Below are 15,971 nucleotides of genomic sequence, written 5' to 3'. Positions count from 1 at the left end.
TGGAGCAACGCTAAAGGAAATACAATGCAATACAGCTTTATTTGTATTGAGCTTTCACAAATGCTGCAGCTGGAACAAAGCGCTTGGCAGAAAATTTTCAAATACTATGTCCAAGAAATCAGAATATTGATCTATATAAGGCGCATCGGATTATAAGGCGCACCGTCGGCTGTTGAGAAAAGGGAAGGCTTTTAGGTGCACCTTATGGCGCGGAAAATACGGTATTTCGCTTTTGTTCGTGTTCATATCTCTCTCAAAGTAATAGATCGAAACAGAGATCATGATATAGGAGGCGATGGAATTCGGTCACCCGGCTGAGTGTTATGGTAAATGAACTCATAAGCAATCGCTATAACTATGTGATCGCATATGTGTGCTTCGCCAAAGAACTCCGGCACAAATGTCATCTCTCTTTGCAGTCGTCTTACAATCCTTACCGACATAAAGAAGACTTTCACCCTTCATTTACGAGGTGTCCCTCAACACACCACACGGAGCCGCCAAGCGACTGCCAATGCAAACGTTAAATGTCAGTCTCAATGAACCCGCCAGTCAGGCAGGGTCAAACAGGTGAAAAATAGCAGCTTTGAAAGACTGAAAATACAATGAAACGGACCAAATTGCCAAGGAGTTCAATGCGGAAAAAGTGTCTGTCTGCAAAATGTCAATTTAAAGGCCACGCAGATCACGGGCGAGCACCATTGTAATTAAGCAAAGTTGTTTTGAAAGCAAAACGCGAAATTCAAAACATGACTAGAATATGCGCACCTACTTGCCAAGGTTATCATACTTAAAGAAATTAAGAAATAAAAAGGGGATGGGGGGGCGGAAAACATTTTCTTCACACAGTTAAATGACAATGAAAATGCTTTTAAAAAAAAAAGAAAGCTAACTGAAATTACATCTCGCATTTATTCAAATCGTAATTTAAGCAAAAAATGTCCTTCGTTGTCATCTTTGTCAATAAATATCTTAAATCCGCTTTTGGGATTCATTTTAAGTTTTTATTTCGGTATTTCTGGAATTTACTGGACAATGCACCTTTTTTTTAATCTATCACTCAACAAATACTCCAAATATTTAAAATAATACTACTATAAAACTACTAAACACGAAACTAATATGACGCATTTAAAAAAAAATAAAACTCACACCTGCTTGAAGTAAAAAAACAAAAACAAAACGCAAATCAAAAAGTTGTTGGAACAGTTTATTATCCATTATGCAAAATTTGCGGTCACCTAAAAATGGGCTGACAATGCTCCTATTCGGAAGGTATACGTCATGCTGGTGAATGAGTATCGGCTGTTGTAGTATCAGCACTTTTGCCCATATCGACATAACGTATTGGTATCGATAACCAACATGTCGCGCTGGTGGTATTTTCCGTTTTTAAAAGTAGTTGCGTTTGCGTGCGTCCTCTTCCTCTTTGCTGTTTTATTATTCAGCGACATTCGCAAATGAGTGCAGAGAAGAGCTTGCGAGCGGACGTGAAGTCATTTGAGAGTCTGGCACGCGGGGGCCCGTAGAAGTGTACTCACAATTTGGCACAATTAGCACCAAAAGGGCTCCCTCCTTGACAAATTAGCACACAAAATGTCAGCTGGTAGTTGACCGCAGCCACTGTGAGGCCTTGCAAATTAGCACGTATTTAGCGGAGTTAGCTGGCACATTATTGAGAGCGGCGAGAACGCGCACATCTGTTGCCGGCGCTCCCCGTGAATACATGTTATACGATCACCGGTGCCTCTTGTTGGAACCGGGTCAGCTTGGCAGCACGTTTTCTAATTAAAGTGTGCACACAGTCCTAATAGGAAATTGATGAGATGGACCGTTTGGTAAAAAAAAGGCTGACTTGTTCTGGACCTCCTGAGTGAGAATTCAGGCAGCCTTGTGTAAAAAATATGACGGTACAGGTTCCCTTCTATCGTAATTCACTTTTTAGATGCATCGTGCAGAGTTGTGAAAGCTCAATACAAATAAAGCTGTATTGTATTGTATTGTATTCCCTTTAGTGTAGCTCCATCTAGTGGAGGCATAATGCAAACGCTATTGTAGCTCCTATCCTATGCACCTTATCATGCGGTGCGTCCTACATGTGAAAACAGTTTGAAAATATGCCATTGATTGAAGGTGCACCCGATACTGCGAAACGCCTTATCGCGCGGAAAATACGGGATTTTGACAAATCCACCTAACAACGCATTTGTACTTTTGTTGCATTCGCGAGACGGAGTGTTGTGAAAGTTGCAGCGAGCGCCACAGGTGTGGCCTTGCAACGCACCCCTTTTCCCCAGCCTGGCTTGTTTTGTGGCTGACAGCTCGGTTTAGGCTCAACGGTGCCAGCGCGTGATTGTGTGTGCTCGCGTGCGTCACTTCAAGTGTCTGAGTCAGCTGGAGGCTTAGCGGCCCCGAGTGTCAGGGGACAGTTGAGCTCGGTGTCAAAATGCTCGGGTCTGACAGGGAAGGGATCGTGTGCGCTCTCAAAAAACAACATTCTGCTCACTTATCGTAATGCTGGCCGAGGTTCATTGATGTGTTTTTTTTTTTCTGAGCACACATGGTGACACCTTGACAACTTGATTTGTTTCCATTATTAATTTTTTTTTAATGTTTTGAATCAAATCAAAAAGGGTTTTTATTGTAATGAAAATTCTTGACATTGCCATGGCTCTTAAAGAGACATGCAGTGAAGGACGCTAAGATAGATACTCTTTTTTTTTTTTTTTTTTTTAAATCCAATTGGTCCTTGAAATTTATTTTTTTGTGGGCAGTCAAATATGTTTCAAATGTGTTGAAAGCATATGGGAAGGGTAAAACTATTTTTAAAAAACAGATTTTTTAAATGGTCATTTGCTTTCATCAAAATAATCGACCACAAAAGGCGTTTCACTGTATTCCGCAAAATATGTGTGCCAAAAGGCGTCGTGAAAGGAGACGGAGGCCATTGCTATGCCGTCGACATAAAAAAAAATGTGTCGAGAATAATTCGACAGTATTGCACTCCATTTTGCCCCATTTGCTTCAAAACGTGATCGATCGCTCGCTCGCTTTCGCACATTTGACAGAATTGTAAAGGAATGAGCAATTGGTGATTATTCCTGGAAAGGGTACTTTGCTGCCATTTCGAGAGCTGCACAAGCCCTAAAAAAAAAAAAAAAAGGCTTGATTTCATATTTTTATTCCTACACACTGACACTATCCAAACTGGGCGATGTCGGCAGTGTGTTGGTCATACTTGTCGGTGGTCTTCCAGTGTAATGTTTGAAGGTCAGTCCATTACAACGGAAGCGGCAGATTAATGAGCGGGGGTGGCTTTCATGAATCATCACGCATTTCCAGGCAAACATACAGGGGGAGCGTTCCCTCTGGGAATTTACGTGGGAGGGGGGGGGGGGGTTCCATCACATAGTGTGACCCCCACAAAAACCGAAATAGGTGACGGTCGAGGGGCTTTTACGGCCTGACCTAGAGTCTGCATGCACTCACCTGGGCCACTTAGCCTAACGACGCTTTTGTACGCCGGTTGCCATGGCAGCGCGGGGCCCCGCCACCATCCCGCAGCTACGCCGCCGGTCATTAGTCACACAGGCAGTCGGAGACAGGCCCATCCGCGCTATCTCGGCGTCCTTCCTCTACCAATCAGCCGCTCGCGCTCCTAAAGCGCCGCTACCTCTCAGCCGTGGCGTCGATGCGCTCGTCGCCATGGCAACATATCTGACTCAATCTCCCGTCAGCATCCTTGAGTAAAGAAAGCTAATTGTACTTTCGTGCATCGCGTAACCGGCCAACCTTCCCCTTCGCTGTCCGTGCATCAAATTCTACTTCCAATTCAAAAGGAATGAACGTGACTTCAGAGTTACGATTGTGTGTTTACTATTACCCCCCCCCCCAGCCCCCCACCACCCAAAAAAGATAATAAACCAATTTTCTCTGCAACATATCAACGCACTCAGTTTGCCGTGTGTATATTAAAGGGAGTAAAGCACACATAGAAAACCACCCTCCCACGCGGCACTTTCATTTCCACTCGCCTCTCACTCTTTGGCGCTCACACACACACACACACGCACAGATAGACGCACACACACACAAGCTTGCTCAAGAGAATAGGAGAGCTCATACACAAACATAGTGAAACACTCAAATCGGCAGACCTGTTTTCTCCCAAAAGGTGATTATCTCACATTAACTCACGCCGAGCTTTCATTTGCGCCATTATTCACACCCGTAACTCTGATGGCGGCTCTATCGCTCAACTCACACACACACACACACAAACGCACACACACCAAACGCCGCTATGATTCACACACCTGCACCTGCAGTCATTTGGACCAAAACAACATGTTGTGAAAGGACAGGACAGGACAGAGGCTATTTTGCTTCAATTATGAAAGTGCTCTTGCGAGAAAGAAAGAAAGAAAAAAAATATACCACACCAGCTCCGCTGCATAAATTAAGCACGTGAAAACAATTTTGCATCTGTTTCTTTGAAAGGTGCCACCCAACATGTAGGAGTCGTTTCCGAATTGAATTAGCGAGTTATTATCTGATAATTTCGCCGAGTAATTTAATTTTCGACTCCCAGGACACGCCTAAATGAGTTTTCCCCATGCTGGTGTAATCTTAAAATGATTTAGCATTAGGCTGTTGCACGCTCAGGAGTGTCTTTTTCTTCAATAGTTAGTGGTTCAATCTTGCGAACAAAATTGACGTACCTAATGAGGAAGCCCGATAGTTGTGGAGTCATTCGGCGAGTATGTTTGTACGACTGCGTTGCTGCCCAGTCTCCCTGTCCTTTCTCTCCTGTTCAGTTGACAGTGCAGCATCGTTTTCAAGAACAAATTAGTTGTGCTTCGCAAATTCTGCCTAGCAGCGTGTATCCACACAAATGAGTGACTTAACCGAGAAAAATTACCTGAGGAATTCTCTCTGAAGTGTGAAGGACTTCCTCGGTTACAACTATGGCCGAACGAATACATATTTTCAAAATAAAAGCGCTTCAACTGGCGAGCGGTCCCGACAGAGTGTATTCCACCCTCTGCCTGAAGTCACTTGAAATAGACTCCAACTCCCCACCACGCTTGAACAGAATAAGTGACACACTGTTCGGTTGGATTTTTAAAGTTTGAAATTTGCCCAACTTAACCCATAGAAAAAAAGATTTGCTGTTGGTTTTCCGTCCCTTTTCAATCCCACTTTCATGTCCGGGCCATGCAGAATGTGGCAAAGAAGGTAAGAGTGTCACCCCCGCTGCTCATTTGAAGTCTGCTTGAATACACCGAGTGAGCCTCTGCCTGCTCGCAAGAGGCCGTGAGGCCAGAGCGTAATCATTGTCTATTAGCTGCGGCTGATGTGATTCCAATCATGGTGCATTGCAACTTTCGGGCCTTTTTCTACTATTTTTTTCCCCCCTTTAAATGAAAGTGAGATGTGATAGATAAATAGATTTATTTCTATTTCAGTAGCTTACTCAATGACAGCATAACCAAACAGCCTGTACTTAAGTGACTTGATGAGTTCAAATTCATACGCCACCACCTTTCATCTATTTCCACTTAGTTGAACCGCGTTCAGCTCTCTAGTAGGCCTCGAGGGGAAAGTGAGAATCTATGGAAATGGCTCACTGTACGCCCAACGCAAACCTCGTTACTTGCGTTACGTCTCGTGCAAATAAGGGCCACGATCGGGTTCTTGTGGAGGGCTTTCCTTCCAACCTGCACACCTGCTGCCCATTTGGTCATCCAAGTGGACAAAGTCTGCTTTGGCAGTCTCTTGTCGGATTATTGACCTTGTTGCCGCTCTTGCTCAAATGTTGTTTTCAGGACCTCTCGATCTCGTCATTGTCGTTTTTGCTCTCGAACAAGGTGCCAGACATTTTCTGTCCTTTATTCATTCATTCATCTTCCATACTGCTTGATCCTCACTAGGGTCGCGGGGGGTGCTGCAGCCCATCCCAGCCGTAGGCGGGGGACACCCTGAATCGGTTGCCAGCCAATCACAGGGCACACATAGACGAACAACCACCCACGCTCACACTCACACCTAGGGACAATTTAGAGTGTTCAATCAGCCTGCCATGCATATTTTTGGAATGTGGGAGGAAACCGGAGCACCCGGAGAAAACCCACGCAGGCCCGGGGAGAACATGCAAACTCCACACAGAGAGGCCGGAGCTGGAATCGAACCCGGTACCTCTGCACTGTGAAGCCGACGTGCTAACCACGGGACTACCGGGCCGCATTTTTAAATACATAAAGACATACGTGGGTTTGAATGCTTGAATTCTTTAAAAAAAAAGAAAAAACATTGGGGAAATTGACTTTTTTACCTTATTATTATTATTGTTATAATTATTGATTATGTCAAACAAATCTAAAATTGAAAACGATTGGATAAGAAAATATTGCCCCCAAAGCCAAGTCCTACCTCATTTCTACATAAAAACGTTACATAATACAGTATTAAATCCTCTTGGCACCGTGAATTGGAGTTTTCGTTATCAATTATATAAATAGTTTCTCAAAACAGCTGCACCTCTTCAGAGTATTCGTATTTTTATTGGGTCCTGACTCATTTTTCTTTTTTTGTGGTACACAATTAATATTAACCGGAAGATGGCAGGGGATCCTAGTTATCTTAATTAACAATGAACAAATCATTTCATACACTCCTATTTCATTGATATTTTCTGCTTGTTATAAAAAGAAAAAGAAAATCGTTGAAGAAAATCAATGCAAGCGTTTCTTTTCCTTTATTTAATGTTGCAAACGATACTGAGGGGATTGTTTGTAGCTTTAATGGCTTTTGTTCAGCTCCCCACTCGAAAAGCCCCACATTTCCAAGGGGAGCTGTTTTAAAATTAACTATACCTCAGCGGTAATAATTTAGTCTCAAACAGTGTGTGTTGGTTGCAGTTTATTGTCGATTCCTGCTCATTAAGATCGTCTCCGTGCAGACATCAAGAAAAAAATGAACACGAGCGTGTGGTGTGACATTTGAGAAAGATGTTTACTGTATATTCAAAACACAGGCTAAGCTTACCTCTTCGCTGCTCTTGTTTTTTTTGTCCCCCCCCTCCCCATACCCCACCTAACTTCTGGTCTGATGATTGATTGAAATCAATAGAGGGAAATGGGAAAGTCAGCCTTTCCTGTCAAGCATGAGTGAGGCGGTTAAGGAAGGTCGCCCACCACTGAACTCAACCTTTCATCCGCACGTCATTAATTATACCGAAGAGTGCTGGTAACCAAATGCGCTTATGTTGCTTGTCAATGTACCACTCGGCACCTTCACGCGCCATTTGCGGTATCCATCCCAATTTGTTCGCGTTAGGACATAATGGAAATTGAGTTCCTCTGCTCCGGGGTCATGGCGTCTTCATCAAAAACAACAGAAAAAAAAAAAACTTGAGTCATTTTGTTTCAATGTTTGAAGTCATTCTTTACTCTCATACACGCGTTAAAATTCAATAACGCCTTAAATGCGGCGATTATTGAATGTCGGTAGAAAGGTCAACCAAATAAACAGTGAGCGCATACTGGACCACCAAGCCCCGCCTCTTAAAGGCACACCTACATGACAATACATCCAGCATTTGCTATGCATTGTATGTTTTTTTTAATGTTATGAATCTATATATAAAGCTGTTGTAGTGGATGTAGCGGTCCCAAGTGATGGAAACATCAGAATATTTGTTTGTGCACTGCCAAAAAGATGTCAAATGTAATCTGGATCCAGGGAACATATTGGCGACATTGTAAATTGAACAAGAAATTTTTGATCTAGATTAGGATTAAAAGAGCTGGAGTGGACTGAAATTGTTCAAGTCTGTTTTTTTTTTTTCGTGTTTTCCTGCCTGCAGGGGGAATATTTGAATCCATCGAAAGCGGCCCCTCGGGAGCGGAGGAACTCGCCTTCAAATTTGCCTTGAACACAATCAACAGGAACCGCACGTTGCTCCCCAACACCACGCTGACCTACGACATCCAGAGAATAAACATCTTTGACAGCTTCGAGGCCTCCCGCAAAGGTGAGCCGCCAGCAACGGTTAAAGAAGTTTGGGAATTTTTTAACACTCGAGTTAGTCTTTATGTCATTAAAAAAAAAAAAATCAATGTTGCTTATTTGGTTAGTTTTTGCAAACTAAAATAACCTTGGTAGGCAGGTGGACTCTCTGGCAGCTCCAGTCTTTTTATTGGATCTCATTAGAATATCCTAGCGTCGAAATTGCCACTTTTATGCCTCTTGCCGCATCCTCACCCAGCATGTGACCAGCTGTCCCTGGGAGTGGCCGCCATATTTGGACCGTCGCACAGCTCGTCGGCCAACGCGGTCCAGTCCATCTGCAATGCTCTGGGAGTGCCCCACGTCCAAACGAAGTGGAAGCATCAGGTGTCCGACAACAGGGATTCCTATTACGTCAGCCTGTACCCGGACTTCTCGTCCCTCAGCCGAGCCATTCTGGACCTGGTGCACTTCTTCAAGTGGAGAACCGTCACCGTGGTCTACGACGACAGCACAGGTACAGGTAACAGCTGCCGCTCTATTTCCTTCTTAAGCCCATAAGCCATTTCCGCAAAGTCGCAGGAGGTTGTTGTTGACGATGGTGAAAAGCGCTAATCTTTTTTTTTTTTTTGCCTTTAGTGGCAAGAGGCACCAGATGGAAACTACAAAAGAGACACTCAAAAGAGTTGGGCGAGTGCTTTGCAACCTGTCAAGCTAATTCCAAAATCAATAGCTTACTGTTCTCGCTCGGGTCCTCCAGGTGCTGCTCTTGCCAGTCTTCCTACAAAGACGTCAGCAGTACGAGGCTTTAAAAAATAAAAATAAAAAAAGAACAGAGGGGGAGGACCACATTACCCAGAATGACCCAGCGTCTCTTCAGATTAATGCAATGCCGCACTGTGCCGTGTGTGCTCTGACAGCCGCCATTAATAACACACAGACACTTGATCTCTAAGGGAGGGAGGGGGGGGGGGGGGGCTATGAGCCATTTTGTCTCTCCGTACGCTTTGTGAAGGGCCTCATAATGTGCCTTTTAAGAGACCAGTTGTATTTTAGCGGCTTTGATATCTTTACGAGCGAAAAGGTAATTGCCCCGCCGAAGGTAACGACATTCAAATGGTACACAATTTACGAGCTTTTGGGGGGAGATGGCAGCTTAATGCAAGGAAAATAGCGCGCGTTATGAGGAGCTTTGAAATATTGACGAGTGACACAATGGTGGGGGGGGGGGGGGGGGGGGAATCAACATTTCTGGTGCTCGGGAGTGCGTTACATTTCATTTAGTTAGTTGCCACCGACGAGGTTGGATTGGTACAGTATTAGCATACATGATATTTGATGCAATACGATGTCATTCCGCCTCAGCGCTGGTCTGTTTTCGAATGAAGGCTGCTCTAGATACCTCCACCAGGGTGACGGCGTCTTGTTTTGAGCAATGTTTGTCGTCGCGATTGCCCCCACCGCCTAAAAAAAAAAAAAAATTCATTTCCAAAATGACGGGGTACCTCGCGAGAGCCCATTTTCTTCTTGTGGCTGCTTTAGAATGGAACGTTTCCTCCCAGCCTGCTCTGCTTCTCGATTCCCCTCACATTGAAACAGGAAGAAACCGAAAATCGGGAGGCAGGTGGAGAGCCCAAAACGTAAAATCACTTTGTTGCCATCCCTTAAAATGCACAGGAAGTGAGCTTCCTCCAAGTGGGTTAACGAGATCTCCTGTACGTCAGAAGAGTGTTTTGGCCTTCATGAGGGTAAAACACAAAAGTGGGGGGGAAAAAAACTCATTAAACTTTGCACACAGGCCTGTCATTAAAATATATATTTGACAGATTTTCTGTGCAATTTTCAAGAAATGACTCAGTACCCTCCAACCCCCATCTCAAAATCTTTAACAACACATTCTCGGTTATAGCTTTCACCGAGATCTGTGAAAATTAGGAGGCTTATGCAACAGCCTCGGACTTATAAAAACAATTTTTTAAAGTATTTTGGGGCCATATGCTAAACCTAAAACAAAATCTGCCAGTTAGATTTTTGCCCTTTTGTAGAGTTCAAATTTATCGAATCCTCGTCAAACTTGAGATATTTTAACAAAAGATTGTTTAAGGTGAAAAATTATTGAAAGTCTTTTATTTCGTTGCACGCTGTGGTCATTCACTGTTTGCAAAAAAAAAAATTCATATACATATCTATGTCTATATATTTATTTTTTTTCTGACTTGATGGGAGCATTCGCCGACACCACATGGGGAAAAAAAATGCTCCCGTTCCGTCAGCTCGCGTCATCTTCCATGAGCAAGGCCACACCCCCTGCTAATTTATCAAGGAAAAAATATATATAACAATAAAAATACAAACAACATTTTGGTCAACTTTGGTCGGTATGAGTGCCATTCCATTTCCCTTCGTATCAGGCTACATATTTGCCACAGTGCTTATTATGGGATTACACCGGATAACTCCCGGCGATTGTACGTCACATCGCAGCATGCTAGCCCGTTGCGCGTTAACCTTAGATTATCGCCCCTCCCAATGGCCACATTCATCTATGAAGTCCCCTTGACCTCCTCCCCGCGTGGCCTGCCTGGCAGCTCAGCGTGTTGTCCGGCAAATCGCCACGGTGTGATGTTGAAAGGCGACATTTCACTCCCACAATCCCCCACCCCACTCCGAGACTGGCTCCAAAGGGGGATTTAGGCAGGAGAGTGCCTGCGTAGAACACACCTGACGGCCTGAAAAGTGTGACAGCTGTGTTGCCTTCGAAACCCCTCCCACCCGTTGCTGACACCACCACCACCAGCACCACCTTCACCTGGCCCCAGGCTCACAAATCACACAGCTTCATGCTCCAGGGCCCTTAGCTACTGATTTGGAGCCTATCTGACGGCTGGCGGGAAAGACTATCGGAGGGGATAAAATATTCACACACAGCCGTTAGAAGATCCAGGGGGGGAATGTCTGAAGGCATTAGCTAGAACCCACAAATATCTACACTGACAGTGTTTCGCAAACGTTCCCCTTCCCTTGACAGCCTTTTTTTTTTTTTTGTAAGATTAACACCTCCCAAAATGACAGTATGAACACTTCAGCAGACGTGTGTCTGTCTAGCTTCTCAACCTTCCGATAGAAGACAATTGGTCTGCATCTCGGGTGTTGATGCTCCTTTTTGAGATGTATCCCACGAGACGTCCAGTGGGACATCCGAAGCTGCACGCAATCTGTTTCCTAATGCCGCTCGACTTACAAATGGTTTCTTATTTCAAATCGGTTTCTCGCATAGAAAAATGCGGTCAATTATATTTTGATTTCCGAGCGACACGTTTCACGAGCGCTTAATGCAGGGGTGTCCAAACTTTTTGCCAAGGGGGCCAGATTTTATGTGGTAAAATGTCGGGGGGCCGACCTTGGCTGACATTCTTTACATTGAACAACAATATTGTTCAACAAATTTTAGTAAGCCAGTCTGTTTCACATTTCCATTTTTATTTGAATTTCAACAATCTTAAGAATTTCTTTTGGTTCATTTGAAACGGGTATATCACATGCAACTGCTTATTCACTTGACTTTTTCTTAAACAGAAGTCTCCTGAGTGCAAATTGATTGATTTGAAACATAAAATGGATCACCATGACTTTTCAATAGTCACAAAACCTTTGACTCGAACAACAGGGAAATGAACAAGCAATACACATATCCACAACTGCAAGGATCATTTGAAATATGCCATATCAGTCAATATAAACACGGAGTGATGTCTTATTAACTCGTGAGTGATGCCCTCTAGTGTCTAAATGCTATTACTCATTTAGTGAATGCTATTACTCATTTAGCCACTAGAGGGAAGCAGTACTCTATGAAACATCACTCACCAGTCTACGAGACCTCAGTCAATGCAACACGTGTTCCATTGCGCCCAACCTGCGGGCCAGACGGCACTGATTTTATGACAGGGGCCGAGGGCCGGATGAAAGTCGGCCCGCGGGCCGGACTTTGGACATGCCTGGCTTAATGTGACTGCCTCAATATTCACAGGTTTGGGCGTTGTCATTTCCTTGCCTTTCCGTGTGGAGATTGGTGTCTTTACGGCAATTTCCATTCCTTTTTGGTTTCACGTTTGGGTTTCACATCAAAAGCTGAATTTGAGACAAAAGTTGAGAAGTCCAGCTTCAAACAAAAGAAAAAAAAAATCCCGAAAGAATTAGCCTTGCCGTTCCACTGCTTCTAGAGGGGATTGTAAACTTCTGAAGTGAAGCTTAGCAAAATTCATCCTGAAATCTTGCGCAACGTCATACATAATAATTGAATCTTAGGTCGACCTCCCACCATTTCCGAGGCACTTGACTGTCAACAAGAGGACTCTCTGCCAGTAATGTAGAAGTCAAGAAAATAAAATGTCCTTCTCTTTTCTGCAATAAGGAGACTTTCTGTAACATGTGGCCATCTATTAGAAATCCCCCAAGGAGAGCTTATGGGAGTTTGGCCATCCTTCCTCACAATGGTTTTATTTTTCACACAACAAGACATCCGTGTTCCTATTTGACACCCCATCCAGAGATCCAGTCTTGCTCCCGGGGACCCCATTATAGTGCTCACACAGTAGTTCATTTCAACATAAGAAATAGGCTCAGCTATCTTAAAGTGGTTCCATAAAAAAAAAAAGAAGGAAAAAAAAAATCCTATCTCTCTCTTCTCTCAGTTCTCAAAATACCCTCGGCCCTCCATCCATTTTTATAACCATGACAAGTAATCATCTCTGCCATCAATCCGGCCGCTTTCATCACTGAACTCTGGAGTTTTTCACACCGAGGCTGGGGGGGGGGCGACTCATTGTGATCTCATCACAGGGAGAGCTTTCGACCCAAGCGTGTGGTCCAGACTGGAAAAAGGTGAGGATGACATAAGGTGCAAGCTCGACAAACAGAACCCCCCGACGTAGACGTACGATTGTCTGGCTTTGTTCCTACTGTAGCGCAACATTCCGACTCTGTGTGAAACTCGCCTCGATAGGTCCATATTGGTATATTTGCTCTCCAAGTATGAGTAGGAGGATCAATGAGGGGGGTTGTGGGGGGGGAGGTGGATTAGGGAATCATAAGGAGATGAGCCTGGAAGAACCTCTCGGTTTTATGGCATCTTCACCAACACTTCAAAATGGCGGCACATCAAACAATGCGCGCGCAATGCCGTTCTTTTAAACGCTCCGGCAGCGTTTGCGTCTCCTTTTGTCTGCAGGACTCATTCGACTGCAGGAGCTGATCAAGGCGCCGTCACGATACAACATTCGTTTGAAGATCCGACAGCTGCCCACGGAGACCAAGGACGCCAAGCCGCTTCTCAAAGAGATGAAGAAAGCAAAAGAATTCCACGTCATCTTCGATTGCGGACACGAGATGGCAGCCTGGATATTAAAACAGGTATGAGTGCCGCATTAAGATTCACCAGCCATAGGGAAGAAGCGGCCATTTTATCCAGCTGATTTCTGAATTGAATTAAATGTGCCCTTTTATATAATGTCTACAAATGAAAGGGGGCAGTTGTCATCATCTGTTTTCTTTTGGAGAAATGTATTTCCATAGCTGGCAATAAAAGTGTAAATGTTTTTTTTATATGTAAAGTAGTGCTGTCAGTATAACGTGTTATCGGCATTAATTGAAATCAGTTTTAACGGGATTAAGCGAGATTAATGCAGCATCCACGTCACAGCGGATGTTACGTTGCTCTAAAAGAATAAAACGTGCTCCAAATTTGAATAACTGCTCCACGTGAAATATGTTCATGTAAAATTGAAAATCAATATTGTTGTCTCAGTAAATATTTGCATTTTGCACAAAAAAAAAACGGATCCACGATTCCATGTTGATGAGAGCATTAAAATGGGGGAAAAAAAGGAAATCAAAGGAAATTTAGAATAGATAAAAATGTGTGATTAATTGCAATTAATTATGAGTTAACTATGACATTTATACATTTCAGTGTGATTAAATATTTAAATCGTTTGACAGCACTAATATATATATATTTTTTGTGCGCAACATATCGAGTTGTGGATCACCAGGGGAACTCAAAGGCAAAAGTTTCACATTTTTAATGAAGTCATTGTCATGCAAACGGCTCCTAAATCTGCCTGAAAGTTTCACTTCAGACTCTTTTAAAAAAAACGGATGCAAATGATCCCGGATCGTGTCTCGGGCTTGTGCATTCGTAATCGCTTTATAAAATATGAGATCTTAGGCGACGAACCCACCCGTCTTCATTGCACAATGGAGGGTTTTAATTAGAATATCTAATCTCACTCACATGCATGCTAAATTTAGTTGAATAGGGCCATATTCTTTATGAGAACTGCGGGGCTTCTAAATGAACGGACGTCGTACCGGCAGCATATTGTCGGCTGAATTGCCTTTACAGCTGCGTCTCGGCGGGAAACAACAAGAATGATTATTTATTGAAAAATTAAAGCAGCACTTAGGAGCTCTTTTTGCTCCGGGGCTCCCCCAACAGTTGCGTATTATAATATTCTCCGGTAAACGACGATTGTCAGGGGATTTCGGTGGACAAGTTGACAGAGGCTGTAGCCAGTTAATCACGCATTAGCAGACTTTGTTGATTGTTTAACAGCTCATGAAATACAGAAAGGAATGACGTTAATAACGTGAAAGGAGTCGTGGCAGGTCCACCAATATGACATTACATTAAAGTCTGTAACGAAGCATCCGCTGCACCTTTTTTTGGGGGATATTGAAAATGTAGCAGTCCCAATAATTGGATACGTCAGATTTTTTTCCATCAAGGAACTGAAACGCAATGTGGACCACCCCCTTATTTCTGAGAGTTTCTCCGAAAAATTTGATGGATGAAATTACACAAAAAGTCAGGCATGTTTGAGCTCACGGAAAATGTCAGGTTGAAAAATTGGCAATGAGAAAAGTGCCGCGGCTGAAGTAAACAAAATTATAATATTCAAGATCATTTACGTTCTCTCATTTTTTTTTTTTCCATTCCGTCCGTCACTCTGAATGTCATATGTTCGTAACAAAAAGTAACCGGGACGCGAGGGTATTGTTAAGTCTAATTCCACCTCTCAGTTGCGTTTTATAAGTCGGGAGATGCGTCATCGTTGTTTTTCGAGGCGGCGCATCATTGCGGATGAAATGAAATGTGGGATGTTGTTGTCGTAACGTGTTCATTTTTGAATGATCTGTTTGACCTTTAGGCTCTTGCCATGGGGATGATGACAGAGTACTATCACTACATTTTTACCACTCTGGTGAGTCAACGACCCCCCTTTAAAAAATAAAAATAAATTGTAAATAGATATACTGTAGCTGTGGTGACATGATGTTGTTGTTATTTTCGTACTGCTCCATTAGTAGAATTGCTTGTCCAATTTCCATTTGTTTACCTGCTGTGTCTTTGGTCGCCGAGAATAACTCATCCGAGCGCCCGTTCAAAAACAACTCGCCATTATTTAAACCATCAGCTGACTTTGTTGTGATTGACAAGGTTGAACTTTCCCCAACGCAGGCAGCTAACTATAAATACACCCTTTTGAATTTTCAGCGCGTTCGACTTCAATCGATTTTTCTCAATCCCTCTACCTCGGCCAACCTTTTGCACCCAAATTCGCCATCCGCAATCTCCAGAGGCAGAAACAAAAGCAGTTTGGAAATATTTGAGTGTGCTTCTGACAGCGTTGCCGTTTGATCAAGCGGCCAACAAAGAGAGCCGCGGATGAAACAAGGCACATCTCGGCTGAACCCGAGTGAGGAGAAGAGGTCTTGGAGCTGGGCTAATAGCCCTGACAAGATGGTCCTGTCGGCTATTAGGACCATTATGGCCCTAATAAACATGTGACACTCTGTTACCTGAGCGCTAAAAGACAAAGGTTGAGCAAGACTGACCTGCAAATGACATGTGACAGCGTACGGCCATCTTCATGAGGAGCTTATTGGTGATTATAGCA

General features: G+C 43.6%; 1 protein-coding gene across 4 annotated transcripts in view; it reads left to right on the top strand.

The window, feature by feature from the left end:
• Nucleotides 1-15,971, top strand: part of LOC127592395 (glutamate receptor ionotropic, kainate 2-like) — a 76,757-nt gene that overhangs the window by 24,342 nt on the left and 36,444 nt on the right. For 3 of the 4 annotated variants that reach the window (XM_052053111.1, XM_052053109.1, XM_052053112.1), the window contains exons 2-5: nt 7,868-8,035; nt 8,270-8,533; nt 13,241-13,422; nt 15,222-15,275. In XM_052053111.1, coding sequence (XP_051909071.1) covers nt 7,868-8,035; nt 8,270-8,533; nt 13,241-13,422; nt 15,222-15,275 — 668 coding nt within the window. The remainder of the gene's footprint in view (nt 1-7,867; nt 8,036-8,269; nt 8,534-13,240; nt 13,423-15,221; nt 15,276-15,971) is intronic. The other variant, XM_052053110.1, reaches the window with a different exon arrangement.

The sequence above is a fragment of the Hippocampus zosterae genome, chromosome 19 (genome assembly GCF_025434085.1).
Source record: "Hippocampus zosterae strain Florida chromosome 19, ASM2543408v3, whole genome shotgun sequence".
Taxonomy (NCBI): Eukaryota; Metazoa; Chordata; class Actinopteri; order Syngnathiformes; family Syngnathidae; genus Hippocampus; species Hippocampus zosterae.
The sequence above is the reverse complement of the archived record's forward strand: the minus strand, read 5'-3'. Positions and strand labels throughout refer to the sequence as shown.